Source organism: Chiloscyllium plagiosum, unplaced genomic scaffold, assembly GCF_037043375.1.
Source record: "Chiloscyllium plagiosum isolate Xiang-an unplaced genomic scaffold, Cpla_swu_hap1 HiC_scaffold_15, whole genome shotgun sequence".
Taxonomy (NCBI): Eukaryota; Metazoa; Chordata; class Chondrichthyes; order Orectolobiformes; family Hemiscylliidae; genus Chiloscyllium; species Chiloscyllium plagiosum.
In genome coordinates this window covers 40,875,589-40,891,828 of record NW_028270153.1, presented here as the reverse complement: position 1 = coordinate 40,891,828, position 16,240 = coordinate 40,875,589, and the positions used below count along the sequence as shown (strand labels likewise).

At 39.2% G+C, this 16,240-nt stretch overlaps 1 protein-coding gene across 2 annotated transcripts; it reads right to left on the bottom strand.

Moving 5' to 3' along the window:
* Positions 1-211: 211 nt before the first annotated feature.
* On the bottom strand, positions 212-15,934 carry stk35 (serine/threonine kinase 35). Of its 2 annotated transcripts, XR_015759587.1 has the most exons (3): positions 14,404-15,934; positions 12,539-12,644; positions 212-4,186 (listed from the first exon to the last, which is right to left on the bottom strand). XR_015759587.1 is itself a non-coding variant. In XM_043685897.2 (2 exons), the coding sequence occupies exon 1, from the start codon at positions 15,536-15,538 to the stop codon at positions 14,438-14,440; it is 1,101 nt and encodes a 366-aa protein (XP_043541832.1). In that variant the 5' UTR covers positions 15,539-15,933; the 3' UTR covers positions 212-4,186; positions 14,404-14,437. The 2 variants fall into 2 exon arrangements, 1 of the variants encoding a protein (XP_043541832.1); XM_043685897.2 differs by lacking the exon at positions 12,539-12,644 and having other exon boundaries at positions 14,404-15,933.
* Between the last annotated feature and the right edge of the window lie 306 nt (positions 15,935-16,240).

Here is a 16,240-nt window from a genome sequence, read left to right as displayed (position 1 = left end):
AATCCAACAGCATTTTGCCCGAAAATCATCTGCTGATTGAAAATCACATGCTACACGATGATAGCTGTGCTGGGTGGGAACTGGTTAAAAAGTTTTTTTTAAAGAAATAAAGAGATCAAAGTACTATCAATTTAAGTTATGGAATTCAAACAAAATGCCGTGGGACCCAAATTATACATTTATAAAAAATGAACACAACCAAATTCTCAAATCAGAAGACACTTTAAATTCTTTATTGCTGAAACAAATGCAATGAATGTCAAATATTCTTCCTAAGACAAATCATTTGAATATTCAAGTGGCACCAGTCCAAACTACAAATCAATGTTAAATATAAAAATCAAAAAAGTTCAAATATTGGTCCACAACAATCTTTATGTTCGAAGTAGAGAGACCAACATAAATAGAAATTGTGGTACCATTACAGTGTTTCAATCCAAATACATAAAAATTGCATAGAAGTGTAAAGGTTCTTGGAGAGGACAAAAATCAACCATAGAGAGAACAAGCAGTGTTACATCATCCAGCATGACTTAGGTGACACCCTGAATACGAGGTAGAAACAAACGAGGATTCTCTTGAAGCAAATCCTTCTGTAAACCACATAGCGACGCTTCAGTAAACATACCCCAAATGCTCAGTCACAACTATCAATCTGCCCCAGCACAAAATGCTCCACAAATCTGTTCTCTTTTCACCCCACCCCAACCCATTATTTCCACATAGAATAAAATTCCTAAGTAACTGTGTTTTTAGATGAGCTGCTTTAAAAGTTTCTGCACTTCCAACTGAGTGCAAAAAGTATTGAATTAACATTTTCATGCTGAATAGCAGTGGAGAGCACATTCTTACAATGACAGCCCACATTCATGGATTATTAAACACTAATTGTCATTGAGGAATTTCAGTTTGAATTCAAATTGCAAGTGCCATCTTCTTTCAACACAACAGCCTTCGTTTGCTTTTACTCTAAACAAACCTTTCTAAAGTTCCATGAAGGACAATAACTTTAAATTTCGAAAAGAAAAGTACATTTCCATGACTGAAGATCCATGACCCTGTAGTTATGGCATATTAGACAAAAACCTAAGCAATTGATAAAAGAATTTAATTTATGGAAGAAAACAAAAAGGCAGCCTCAATGCCCATTTATTGTACAAATGCACTGTGGTTTTCTAACTGAACTCATTATAAAAGTTTCAAATTTGGTTTATTTCCCAACATTTTCTAATGTTTGAATTGAACCTGGAAAAACAAGCAGTCATAATAAAACTATTAATTTTAAAATATTAACTCACCATAAAAATCAAAGTACTGGAACATCCTTGGATTTAGCAAACCAATATTTTTCCCCCAAAAAACTTTGCAGTTTCAAGTTTATTTAATATAATAATCTAACATAATATGCCTTAAACTCCACCTACACGCTTGAGACTTTTTAATAACTGTAGAATTATTGGCACTCATTTGTCTTTATTAAAATAAGATTCAAATAAGCATTCACCAAAACTGCAATACTGAATTGCTACTTTAGAAAGTACTCAGCATAAAATAACATGTCTTCGGGTAGTGAGGGTGCAGGGAAAAAAAAATTGCACTGTTGAAAATGGAATTTTCTTTCCTGCCAATAAATTTTAAGGCCTGCTACTTCATTTGCCAAATCTTAGGGAAAAAAAAAGATACCCATCAGTACACAAGATTGATCACTACAGCACTACTGATCAGCCTTTCTCAGCCCTCAAGTTATATCCATAGGAAGGCGACAGGAAAGCTAAACAGGTTAATAATCCTATCCACTTGAGGTGTGAACAGACTTGTTATTTGCCAGTGGATCAGCTCTATTCCAATACAAAATGAAGTACTTAAAAAGCAAAGAACTACTTAGATTCCACCCCCACCCCGCCTCCAAATGCATAGGGCCTAAACAAGCTTTCACACGAGAAGAAAACCTTCAGTGGAATGTCAATTAAATGGTATAATCCTAAAGCTAATAGTTTTCAGCAAATACAGCATTCTCATCTAACATTTCTACACTTACAATTAATGAGCAGAAGTGTGCAAAGTTAAATCCAAGCTCACTAGCTCAGTGGTAACTATCTTTATTTTTATGTTGATTATAACTTGATGATCTTGCAATTTCTCCATTTCATTAGATAGTGAAAACGCTGTGGTGAATAATTTGGTTTAGATCAATGTTTTTGCTTGATCAATGGAAATGTGGTGAACTCCTGTACTGGTAATTTGGCATTAAAGTTTCTTCACAATTAACGATCAGCAGTACTTTTTTTAAAAACAGCAATATACCCTAAACAGGTTGCTGTATAAACTGATATTTCTGATTAAGAAAAATCCTGTGCAGTCAAGTATAAGCTATATAGCAACAACTATATTACTTTAACTATGAAATAAAAATAATTACTTTCAAAAGAAAAGATCACCTGTAGACAAGGGACAGAATTAAGATAAATAAATTGACAATCAAGTTTGAAAAGTTTTCAAAACTATGCAGAAACATGTGAAAAATGAATGTCACCTATTACCATTTTAACTTGATGTCCAAATTTTCTTCTATTTATTTCATCCACCAAGAGTCAAATACTCAAATTTTGAAAGCTTTTAGAAATGTTGAGTATTCAATTCATTAACAGCTGAAAAGTAGTGACTACCCTAATTTTGCTGTTTAGAAAACGGACTACACTAAACATTTGACAGAGGGAGACGAAACAGCAAGTGTGATGCATATTTCTTCTGAAATGTGCTAAATTGTTAATCTCTCACCAGATTTCAAACAGCTGGATTCTACGGCATCTGTACATCCTAGTTGAACAAGTCATAGCTTTTGTTCCAGTAGCAACTTTAGTACGGAGAACCTTGCAGAAAAATGTGAAGAGCCAGCCTCCATAATATGTTTGAGCTAGTGGGGAAATAACAAGAACTTGCATACTAGCGAGAGACTTGCCAGTAACAACAAATTTTTTTGCACTGAAGAATGCTGCTGCTCTAATTTGGTACTCAGTATCAACATCAAGAACTCCTAGAGCAGTTATTGCATATCAGTAAAAAATACTAAAGTTAAGACTCCATTTCCAATGTGGAGAGTAGGACACCTGAATTCACAGCATCTATCTGGGCATATGGGTACAAAGCTAGGTTTACTACAAACAGGGACATTAACAGGCTTTGAATGTCATATATTGCCGTGGAGCAAGATTCCATACCATACAGTATTTCAATTAGTAGAGTTAAAAACTCAAGTACATTTTTATAGAATATGGGCTTTCCACTTCCGATATTCGTTAGCCTAATGAGTTATTAGAATGACTGCCACAATTTTTGTTCTTTACTATGATCACATAACTCATGCACAGCTAGGACAAGTTTATTCAAACTTCATGTCAGAGAGAAGACAATGGTCTTCAGCCTTGTTTCAAGTACAAATCCCAAATACCAGATCCTACTTGACCCAAAGTTTCAGCTATTTATCAAAAGTCACTAAGCGTGTGGCTGGGAAGAAGGAAGAATAACCACAAGTATTTAGCTTCAGTTTCCAAATGGCCAAACTCTTTATTCAACAAGTTATTTCAACGAAACTCCTGGTTTTAAAGTTGAACTAACCCACAGTTTTCAGCTTGCCAGAAGACTTCATCCAGGCCATATTAAAGAAACTGGCTCTCCAGTACATAATCAAAAAAATTAACACATTTTGAAATTTAAAGTTTTGCATTCTGTATAGCATCAACTAATCTGCCAAAATAATAAGGCACTCTGGTCACTCATGTTGATTATTTTAAAACAAATCATACTGGTATATAATAAGTGCAGCTGCTCAAATTCTTGCCAATAACAGCTAATGCTTATAATAAAACAAAAGTTAATCAACATAGGGTCATTCAGCTTTAAGAATTCAATCCACCCAATTAAATCTTCAAGGACACAGCATTTAATCAGATAAAGTGAAGATACAACCAAATAGTGTAAATACAAGTTTATTGCATGGCAAACACTCCCTCCCACCCCAAAAAATAAAATCTTAGCAATTTAATTGCATAGCTTTCCTTGTCCTGATATCAGCTAGTGCTGAAGCTCTAAATGCAGCAAAAAGACTTCAATTTCTGTTCATTCTAAGGAAGCTGTTCAATTTAATTTTCCATTCTTGACAGCAAACTCGTGTTCTAACTTGCCCAGCCTGAAACAAAAAAAAGGAATAGCTTATAATTTGAAAGCAATCACAAACAAATCTGTAAACTATGGTAAATGCAAGTAGAAAGAAACACAAACGTTACTGGAAATACTTAACAGGGCTGACGGCATCTGTGGAGAAAGGAATGGCATTAATGTTTTTATGTCCTGACCTGTCAGGATTGCTTGAACATTTTGAAATAAAATGGGTCATGGAAATCTTGCATAATTCAACAAAACAGGTAGCGTTCACAAAAATTACTGGAACCAAGTAATTATTAAACTACAAAAATATTTTAAGATATGTCTACATCAACAACAGATTACAATTGAAGTCTGACAAATATTGTTACTATACAAGCCCTTCAAATCAGATGATTTATTCATGATGAAACTGTGGGCGGTAAAGTTGCAATAGGTGACAAAACTCATGCTATAAGTTTGCATTGCACTGAAAAAATATAACTCACAAGGATGATACATTTGTACTTGTTTTCAATTCTGAAAAGCTTTGAAATTAAAATCAATTTTTGTTCTTTGATAAACAATTCAGTTATATGAATGAAAGCCTCATGAAACTGTAGAAAATTGCTCTTGCATGTGTTTCATCGTTACTCTATTTGTTTCCACAATTTCCTACTATTTAAATGCTTTGCAGCTTTGTTCTTTCATATTAGATACTTCTGTTCTAAGCCAAAGATGACTCAAGATTATGATGCATATAATGGTATTATTCCAACACTTCCAAAAGATGGCTGGTTGGTTTATCCCTGACCATTTGTCATTAGTTAAGGAATAATGCTGTGGACAAGCAAATTATTCTAGAGACACACCCATAACAAATCAGTACGAAATTGCTGAAAAAGACATGGCTTTAAGTTTTTTGTCTTGCACTCAGTAGGACAATTAGCAATAACACAATAAAGGCAGAAACCAACTTTTATGTATGAAGAGAATGCTGAATAATTAACAAATGGACGTGCGGTGTTGTCATAAAGAATGCATCAACTGATGATAATTTACTGTTAATTGCCAGACTTTGCTTAGATTTCAAACCAGGCAGGTTGACTAATTTCTCAGGGCATGGTCCAAGGCTAGCGAATGATTGTCACTTGTTCTGCTGAGTTGAAACAACTGTAGTGTATGCACACATTCTCTCTGTTCATAATGTATCACGCTTCTGCTATGCAGCAGGAACACAAGTGGCATTTGCCACTAACAAGACACTGCTGAAAAGCCAAAAATGCCTCCCTCATTTATAATGTGGTACATGAATTTCGATGCTGGCATGATGCAATATGTAAGCCACACGTCCCAAAGTTTGGTGAATTATATTAAAAGTATATCCCCTCGGCATCAAGCAAGCTAGTGACCATACCCAATGACGCAGCACATACAAAACTCGCACCAGTTTCAAAATTAGATGTTATTTCGCAACTGGACAACATTTGCTGGATCATTGTGTCAGTACAAATAATTTAATGACAACGATTTTAGGATTGCCAGTCAAGCTTTCAGTATGATGCACTTGTGTATACTGGGGGCTATATATATTAATACACAGGGCCTTATACTTTGCAAAAAGTGCACAAGCATACACTACTTCTGAAGGTACAAGTGCATACATTGCCCTTCAAAGTTCATGCACACATACATTGCTCCTGTTTCACCTCAACAAAATAGATGATAGTCAACATGCATGGTTTGAAATCTGAACATTGAACTGCTAAGATATTAACCATTGAATTTTCCATTCCAATCGCTCTACTAGTCAGCACACTCTTGTACAGTATAAAATGTCAATTTTGTCCCTTCTTGGTATTCTTATAACAGGAAGTAATTGCAAACTGTCAACTTTCTAAACAGCAAGTGTATTTCAGAAGTATTAAAATTGGCTGGGAAGCACATGCAAACATAAATATTTAGAGGAATAGGCCACTCTGCATCATTGATAAGACTATGACTGATCAATTTTGGCTGAAACCCAGCCTGACCCCCATAACCTTCAATTGTTTTGTGTCAAAATTCCAACCTGAACATATTCAATTCCCAACTTCCAGCACACTCGAGGGAGGAGAATTCCAGAGACTAATGTGCCTCAAAAAGAAAGATTCTCCTGTGTCTCCGTTTTAAATGGGACAATTTTTAAGCTCTTCTCCTAGATATGAGTACCTCAAGAGGGAGCATCACCTTACCATCCATCCCATCAAGGCCCTTCACTTCGATACAACCATCTCTCTTCTGAATTCAAACACACAAAGGATTTCCATTCAAAGATTGGCAGATTATATCAAACTATATCCCTTTGTCTGTTTGGAGGTCAACTCTTCTAAATGTTTCCTCAGAAGATAACCCCCTCAACCAAGGGAGTAGTTTATTGTACCTCCTCTGAACAGTTTCCCATATTGTTATTTCTTTATGCAAAGTGATTAAATCTGCACACAGTATTATATATGTGGTTTAATTAAGGCTGCAGCAACATTTCCTGTTTTTATATTCAATTCCCCTGCAATCAATGCCAATATTTCAACAGTCTTCCTAATTACATGCTGTGTCTACATACTATATTTTATTGATTCATGAACTGACTCTCCAATATTTCTACATTGTAGAATTCTCTTCAAATAAAAAAATTGCCTATTTTGCCTGCCAAAGTGGACAAATTCACACATTTCAATCTAATGGCCAAACTACCACCTACTCAACCTGAGTAAATCATTTTGTAGATCTAGGTTTTGTTAACAACTTACTCCCCTATGTTGGTGTTATCAGCATATTCGAGCTACCATACATTTGGTCTTTTCATCCAAATTATGGAATATAGTTGACAGTTGTGGTGTCACTAATCCATATGACAGTCCACGAGTAATAGCTCGTCAACCAAATAATTACCCATTTATCATACTCTGTTAGCTGACCAGTCCTTTGTGCATGCTATTATGTTACTCTATACCATGAGCTTTTATTTTGTATAATAACTTAGCGAGTCAACTAATTAAACCTCTTGAAATCCAAACAGGCCCAGCCCCTTTACACAATTTGCTTGTTACTTCAATTAACTTTAACAAATTAATCAAACAAGACTTTCTTTTCACAAAATTATGTTTACAGTCTGATTACTTTGAATTTTTCTATATTTCTTATTATGTCCTTAATAACAGATACAAGAATTTCTTCCATGTTAGACTAACTAACCTATAATTTCCTGCTTGCTTGAAGCAGCATTACAGAAGCAATTTACCAATCACATAGGACCTTTCCAGAATCTTTTTTCACATCACAACCAAATCGATCAACTAAACTTGCAGCTATATCTTTCAAGACCCAAGGGTACAAGCCACCATGTCCAGAAGACCTGTTACCTTTTAGGTCTAACAGTTTCCCGGTACCAACTGTTTTGAATTCCACCCTCCTGCTCGCTTCTTAACTTTCAAGCATTCTTGGGATATTTGTTTTTCATATCTTGTACAATATAATCAGACAACATTCCTCTTCAAAACTTCTAACCTTCCCTCATTTCTCACTATTAATTCCCAGGTCATACCTTAAATTTAGTTAATCTTAATAAAAATACTTGTAAAAGATCTTACTACACGGTACTACATTTCTAGCTAGCTCTCTTTCATATTAATTTTCCCAATTAAGCCATTTTGAAAATCTCTCAACTGGTTGTGAAATGGTCTATACAAATGCAAGACTTATCTTTTCAGTATCTCTCTAAAACTGACTCCCAACTGCAAGAGTTTGGGCACTCAGATTCACAGAAAACCCCAACTTGTAGTCTGGCACTCAGTTCTATTACAATGTTGTGGATGGATGCAGACTGCTTCACACCAAGAACTCTGAGAACTTCAACTTTTCCGCTCCGTTACTGCCATTAGAAACCCTACTTAGTTAGACATTGTTCAGAGGTAACTGATTTTAAATAGTAGTTATTAGTGAATTTTATTTTCCTGGGCCAGTTTCATGGAGTTATGCTAATTTATTAGCTTTGTTAAAAAAAAGTTTCAGAATATTTAACTTCTTCCTTCACACTGTTTGTGTAATCATCTTTAACGGCCTTTTGTTTTTCTGGCAATAATGGTGTGTGTGTTTTGGTGGCGGGGGAGGGCACCCTCTGAGAACCTTCAAATGCAATTGGTTTAGAGAGCATAACAACTACTCCAGCTCCATATTGGGAACACCCAGAACAGAGTAGCTGTCCAGGTATGAAAGAAAGCACTACATCTCAGCAAGGTTTAACTTGAGGTCAGTGTGGCAAAGTTGAAGTATAAAATCAAAATTAATCTCCTACTTTAAACCTCCAACTTTCACATCATTCTATATGAAACATCCATGCAAATCATGTCTTGGAATTTTAGTGTAATGTAAAGGCAGCCATGATCTTGTTCAAAGGCAGAACAAGTTGAAAGGGTAAGATCATGGACCTCCAAAATCTTCCTCTCTACCCTTCCCTCTGATTCCACTCCTCCTCCTAACCTCACCTTGTCAGATATTTATTATATCTCTGACCTTCCGCACTACTGTTGTACATTCTGTACTCAAAAGGGTTCACCTTTATCCCTTTGTGCCAACATCTCAAATGGATTTCAGGCAATTACACAACACTGACCTCTTTTTCTGTCACCTCCTAGCCCACTTCATTGGGGAAGAGTCCTCTTCCCCATCCTGCAAACACCTTCAAACACTTCCAACACTATCCCCTCCAATTGACATCGAGAACTGTTGACATTGGTTGCCTTATTTTCTCTGCTCCTCTCTCCCACTCTAACCTAATGCTGTCTGAACCAACTGCACTCTATACTCTTCGGTTTAGTTCTGACTATCAAGTACTAAAGATAGGTCACTAGACTCTAAATGTTAACGGTTTGCTGTCCAGAGATGTTGCCAGACTTGCTGAGTTTCTCCAGCAATTTATGTTTTGTTTGTTTCAAATCTCCAGCACCCAGTTTGTTGTTTTAGAGGAAAAGAATATTCAGTTTGCAGCATGCTCTGAAAAAACAACAGGTTTCAGATCCACTAAAGGTCAAAAGGCCTGTGTACTTTGGTATAAAGGAGATCAGTAGTTACACAATACATGTATTTTAACTATACCCCCTCATGACTACATTAAATATTACATAAATTAAACTACAGTAACCAGCTCTCACATTTTTCTTCAAAGCAAAGGCCACTAAATTTATTTCCAAGAAATAATCTTTGACCAAAAATGTTCTTCTGGTTTACATTAACCTTTGTCCCATAACGTTACTGCAAATCTAAATAAATATAAGTTTTGTTGTGAATTCTCTACTCAGTACAGCACTTTGCCCGATATGAAACAGAAAAGCGAATGCTGGTGGTATGGCTGCCTGAAGTATAAAAGATACAAAGTTGCAACAAAACAAGATCAATGATTCAGGCATTAGCTTGCTCCAAACTCAAGAGTCAATAGCAACTATCCTTTCATCTGTAAGTAAAAGTGGATAAATCCTCAGGAACTGATCAGGTGTACCCTAGAACTCTGTGGGAAGCTAGGGAAGTGATTGCTGAGCCTCTTACTGAGATATTTGTCATCGATAGTCACAGGTGAGTTGTCAGAATGGAGGTTGGCTAACGTGGTGCCACTGTTTAAGAAAAGTGGTAAGGACAAGCGAGGGAACTATAGACCGGTGAACCGGATGTCAGTGGTGGGCAGGTTGTTGGAGGGAATCCTGAGGGACAGGGTGTACATGTATTTGGAAAGGCAGGCACTGATTAGGGATAGTCAACATTAGTGTGTGGGAAATCATCTCACAAACTTGAGTTTTTTGAAGTAACAGAGGATTGATGAGGGCAGAGCAGTAGACGTGATCTATATGGACTTCAGTAAGGCGTTCAAAAAGGTTCCCCATGGGAGACTGGTTAGCAAGGTTAGATATTATGGAATACAGAACTGGCTCAAAGGTAGAAGACAGAGGGTAGTGGTGGAGGGATGTTTTTAAGATTGGAGGCCTGTGACGAGTGGAGTGCCACAAGGATCAGTGCTGGGTCCACCATGTTTCACCATTTATATAAATGATTTGGATGTGAGCTTAAGAGTTTAGTTAGGAAGTTTTCAGATGACACCAAAGTTGGAGGTGTAGTGGACAGCCGAAGGCGGCTACCTCGGACTACAACAGGATCTTGATCAGATGGGCCAATGGGTGGCAGATGGAGTTTAATTTAAATAAATGCGATGTGCTGCATTTAGGAGATCAAATCTTAGCAGGACTTATACACTTAATAGTAAGGTCCTCGGGAGTGTTGCTGAACAAAGAGACCTTGGAGTGCAGGTTCATAGCTCTTTGAAAGTAGAGTTGCAGGTAGATAGGATAGTGAAGGTGGCATTTGGTATACTTTCCTTTATTGGTCAGAGTATGGAGTATAGGAGTTGGGAGGTCATGTGGTTGTACAGGACATTGGTTAGGCCACCTTTGGAATATTGCATTCGGCTCTGGTCTCCTACCTATTGGAAAGATGTTGTGAAACTTGAAAGAGTTCAGAAAAGATTTATAAAGGTTGCCAGGGCTGAGGGAACTTGTGCGAAAGGGAGAGGTTAAATAGGCTAGGGCTGTTTTCCCTGGAGCGTCGGAGGCGGAGGGGTTCATCGAGGTTTATAAAATCATGAGGGGCATGGATAGTGTAAATAGCTAAGGTATTTTCCCTGGGGTGGGAGAGTCCAGAACTAGAGGGCATTGGTTTAGGGTGAGAGGGGAAAGATATAAAAGAAACCTAAGGGGAAACGATTTCATGCAGAGGGTGGTGCGTGTGGGGAATGGGCTGCCAGAGGAAGTGGTGGAGGCTAGTACAATTGCAACATTTAAACGTCATCTGGATGCGTATATGAATAGAAAAGTGTTGGAGGGATATGGGTCAGGTGCTGGCAGGTGGGACTGGAATGGGTTGGGATATCTGGTCAGCATGGACAGGTTGAACCAAAGGGTCTGTGTCCATGCTGTACATCACTATGACTCTACTACTTTATTATATTAGATTCCCTACAGTATGGAAACAGGCCCTACGGCATGGAAACAGATCCTACAGCTCAACAAGTCCACACTGACTCTCCGAAAAATAACCTACCCAGGCCTATTCTCCGACCCTATATTTACCCTGACTAATGCACCTAACGGTATGGGCAATTTAGTGTGGCCAGTTCACCTGAACTGCACATCTTTGGATTGTGGGAGAAAACCAAAGCACCGGAAGGAAACGCACATCGACACGGGGAGAACGTGCAAACTCCACACAGACAGTCGCCCGAGGTGGGAATTGAACTCGGGTCCCTGGCACTGTGAGGCAGCAGTGCTAACCATTAGACTATTTTTTGTATTTAATTTTAGCTTTGATCATGACTTTAAATTCTCCTTATAATATCCTAAATGTGAATTTGCATTGCAGGATATACACTACATAACACATGCTCAATTCCTGGCCCACAACATAGCAGTGCATGAGATCGGCTACTTACATCTATGCTGCGCTATGACTAGTTTCCAGATCATGGGCTCTGCCCTCAAAAGTTTATCACCACCTGCAGTGCAAAATCAATGTAAAGTTGACCGTTGCATTTTATGAAGCCAAACAGGATAAACACTCATGTCCAGTTTGGGGAACTAGCCTCAATACTTCAGATATTAACAAACGTTGCACAGATCTTCACTGAACTTCTGCCTTTACTTTTTTTAATATAAAAGCAAAAATAGCCTGCATAATATTGTTGATCCATAGGACAAAAGAAAGAACTAATTTAGTTGCCATAGAATGGATTTTTGTGCAAGAACCAAACTTTTCAAAAATAAAAGAAATGAAACTGAAAGTAAAAAGAAAATTGGATTTCCCCAATTTGAAAAAAAATGTTTCTATACATCCAGAGAAAAACTTTGTAGAATAAATTCAGCAACAGCCAACAAAATGTTTCATAAGCCAAAAAGGTAAAAGTTTGCAAATATATTTATAGATCTTCAAAACTTCTGCTACTAAACAGAATTCTTATGTTCATCTTACTGTTTACATGAATAATATTTTTTAACACATACTTGCAGAAAAAAACTGCATGCATGTAAAAACTATAACAAATTAGCAAGCCTAATGAAAATATCCCCAAACTATACACAAATTCAACTGGAACAGGTACATAAGCTTGCCTACAAATTTCACTCCAGACTGAAATATTTACCAGCTGGCTGTCTGACCACTAACTGGTTTTTAGACCAGCAATTTCATTAATTATCAAATATGAAAATGATTGACTTTCATAATTGCCAGTTTTCATCCATAAAGTCTTGATTGTCCTCTTTCTACAATATACAAGAACAACAGTCAAACTGATGTTTGCAAAATGAAAAAGAACACTTACATTCAACAACTGTTTTGTTTGTGTACATTTTTGTTCTGGATAAATATATTCTCCTCACCACAGCAATCTGATGGATCATCAATATTCCCAAACTTTCTTTTCATATCTGAAACAATTTTTATAGTGGACTCCATTAACCTATTTATGGCAGAGGTCATGTGATGAGTTCCACTAAACATTTAACTATACCGCGTGCAATCACTACTGACAATATTTGCTTTGTTGTTATTTTGATTCAGCCACCTTTTGTTCTCATCCTACCCTCAAACTAAAGTGGACTTAAATTGAAAATGTAAACAAGCTCACAAGTACACCAGAATAGGAAAGGGTCAAACAATACGCTACAATTCAGAGGAAAAGAGAGGTTAAATGTTTATCACCGATGTATGATGCCATCATTTAGCATAATGCCCCTAAAACAAAATCTCCTATCTCAACTGTGGGTTTAATTCTTAAAACATCTTTGTAATACAAGAAAAATGCCATGTTTACTTTGCTGGAAAATACACAGGACTGAAAAGGTTAGAACGGAAATAGAAACAACAGATCACAAATATTAAGATATTTAGCCAAAACAGGGAAGATCTATTACTGTTCCAAGTTATGAAAAATTAATTTAAGAGCAGAAAAAAGTTGCATAAAGTTATCAATTTGAAAGTATCTAATTAGATTAGGGAGTTCTAAAATAGTTATTTATTTGGTGTAATATTAGTGGCATGGATTTAAGCAGTTTTTCTTGATACCAAACAAGAAAACAATGCACAACTTCTCAAAGTCTATTAGCATAATCCATGAAGATAAGAGGGATCAAAACCACCATGTCTCATATTAGCTTATAGACCAACGTTTACAAGCAAAACAAACAAACAATCATCCATAACAATTCTAAGGACTTATTGTATCAACATTAAACATCAGTTTTTCCCATCACTACCTGACCAGCTAAGTAATATTCAGCATTTTCAATTTCTATTCTTAATTGAACATTTGATTCACAATGCACCAAACTCAGAATAGCATACATAAATTTTAATCACATGCAAGTAAAATACTCTTTATGGTCTAAATGACATTATTAGAATCTATTTGCAAATTATGTGATTGGAACTAATGTTTTAGCCCATTCCAATTACTAAGAGTGAAAAGATTCTAGGGTATTCGAGAAAGACTGAGACTTAATTCAAGTGGGGACTGGCTTGAGTGAGTCACTGACAATAGACCTACAGCACATTTAATAATCTCAGTTGTTCCTGTCCTTTCTATACATTTTTTCTCGCATTAGTTCTCAGTACGCAATTAGATAGTAAAGAACATAGTACACTTCGTGGATACATGACTTGGAGGTGGGTACACTTTTCTTGGATTCTTCGATACATCAACTATCGCTGCAAGAGAATCATCCCAGAGTATGATTCGGAGATGCCAGTGTTGGACTGGGGTGTATAAAGTTAAAAATCACACAACACCAGATTATAGTCCAACAGGTTTAATTGGAAGCATACTAGCTTTTGGAGCAACGCTCCTTCATCACCTGATGAAAGCTAGTGTGCGTTGTGTGATTTTTAACTTTATCCCAGAGTATGGTTGCTCTCAAAGAAAAATGCCAACCTCCCTCTTCCAAAAAGGAATAAAATTTTGGGTTTCTTTCTTAATAATTAAAATAGTCCTTAAATTGGGTGAGTTAAAATCAAAATGGGGCCCAGAGTTAAGTGTTTGAAAAAGACCACACTTTCAAAACATAGAAGTTCTGACAAAGTATGCTTTACAATCAAGGAGAAACTATATACACTAAATAAGGCAAGTGTGGTACATAGAATTACATATAACCAAGAATCTGCACAATCAATATTTTGCTTACTGTATACCTTTTACAAGAGTATCCCCTTTATAATAGATAATTTACGCAGCACAAGTGACCTGGTCCATCCTAGTTTCTAACTCAAATGCGTCGGGACGATCCTGTGGATTAGCAGCCAACATGTCTTTAATAAGCTGTCTGATCCCTTCAGACATGAAAGTTCTCCTTTTCTGTGGGATGTGTAGTTCCATCTTTGGGTTTTCTAGCAATGCTTCCCCTACAGGTACAATCTCACTGCCCTGTCTAACATAGGTCCCAAGCAGTTCTTTCTTAGTCTCAGCATCAATGAAAGTTATTCGCTCTATCATGGCCCATATGATGATCCCCAGAGCGAAAATGTCAGCCTTGGCCGTGTAGTGTCCTTCCCAGACCTCTGGAGCCATGTAAAAGTCAGAGCCGCAGGCGGAGGACAACCAGCACTTGTTCACATTCACGTTTTTGTTGGTGGCTGCTCCTCCGCCCACCACGCAAACTTTGCTGAGGCCGAAATCGGCCACTTTGAGAATGGGGACTCCCGACTTCTCGGAGATGAGGATGTTGTCGGGTTTCAGGTCGCGGTGGACGATGTGGTTCTTGTGCAGGAAGGCGATGGCGCTGGTCAGCTGCAGCATGAAGCTGGTGTTGACGGCCGAGTCGGGCCTCCGGGACAGCACGTACTGGTTCAGGTCGCCGCCGTTGCAGAACTCCATGACGAACCAGAGGTAGCAGGGCTCGCCGGCGCCCAGGATCCGCTCGCCCTTCAGTGAGGTCTCCACCAGGCGCAGGTAGAACTCGGAGCGCTTGTTGCCGTGGCTCATCTTCTGGGCCATGCCGTTGCGCTGCAGCACACACTCCTCGAACTGGATCACATTCTCATGCTGCCGCTTGAGGCTGGTCAGAGCCCAGAACTCGGACAGGGCCAGCTCCACGTTCTCCGGGGCGTCGCAGCGGATCTTCTTGATGGCCACCCGGGCTCCGCTCTTCCTCACCACCGCCTCGTACACCACGCCGTAACTGCCGCGGCCCACCTCCTGCACCAGGCTGTACTTGGGCTCCCACAGCAGGCCCGGCAGCCTCGGGCTGTGGCCGGTGCCGGTACCGCTCAGCGCCGGGCGCTCCTCACAGTCGGCGGCGCCTTCTCTCGGCAGCTCGCGAGTCTCCATGGCTCGCACTCCACATCACTGAGCGACAGAGGCCGGGGCCTGGCTCTCCGGCTCCCCTCTTCCTCCTCCTCCTCCCCCCTCTCCGGGCCTCGGCCTCGGGGCCCCGCTTCACTCCGCTCGAGCTCCAGCTCCAGCGCAGCCGCAGCTCCCGGCCCCCCTCCCTGGAGAGGGGGGAGGTGGGGGGAGAGAGGGGAGGGGAGAGGGACCGGGACCGGGACCGGGCACTCACTCACTGCCTGCCTGCCTCCTCACCTCCTGCTGCTGCTGCTGGTAACATCCAGCCTGCCGTCTCCCACGCGATCACAGCGCGCCGACGCTCCCGGTTACGGCGGCCCTACGCCGGCTCGCGCACTCAGTCATTGCCGGGAGTCCGGGTCCTCTCCACTCTCTTTCTCTCTCTCCCCCCCCCGCGCGGGCGCGCGGCTCCTTTCGGCCAGTCCACGGCCGGCCTCGTACTCACGTGCCCCTGACCGAACGCATGCGCACGTCCAGGGATGCGTGCGCTCTTCCAGCTGCGGTTCGGCTTAACCTCTTGTCATGCCATTGCATGTACTGTCGCGTACAGAGGTTCACGCAAACTGCTTGCTGTTGCAGGCTATACACTTTGTAATGTACTTCAGTCCGTACCCGCACCCTTGTCATTGCAATGCAATGCATGTGCAGGCTGTCCATCCTGTTATACAATATGCGCACTCAGTAATG

Coding starts and splice junctions, on each gene's coding strand:
- stk35 (XM_043685897.2), bottom strand. CDS start 15,538: ATGGAGACTCGCGAGCTGCCGAGAGAAGGCGCCGCCGACTGTGAGGAG.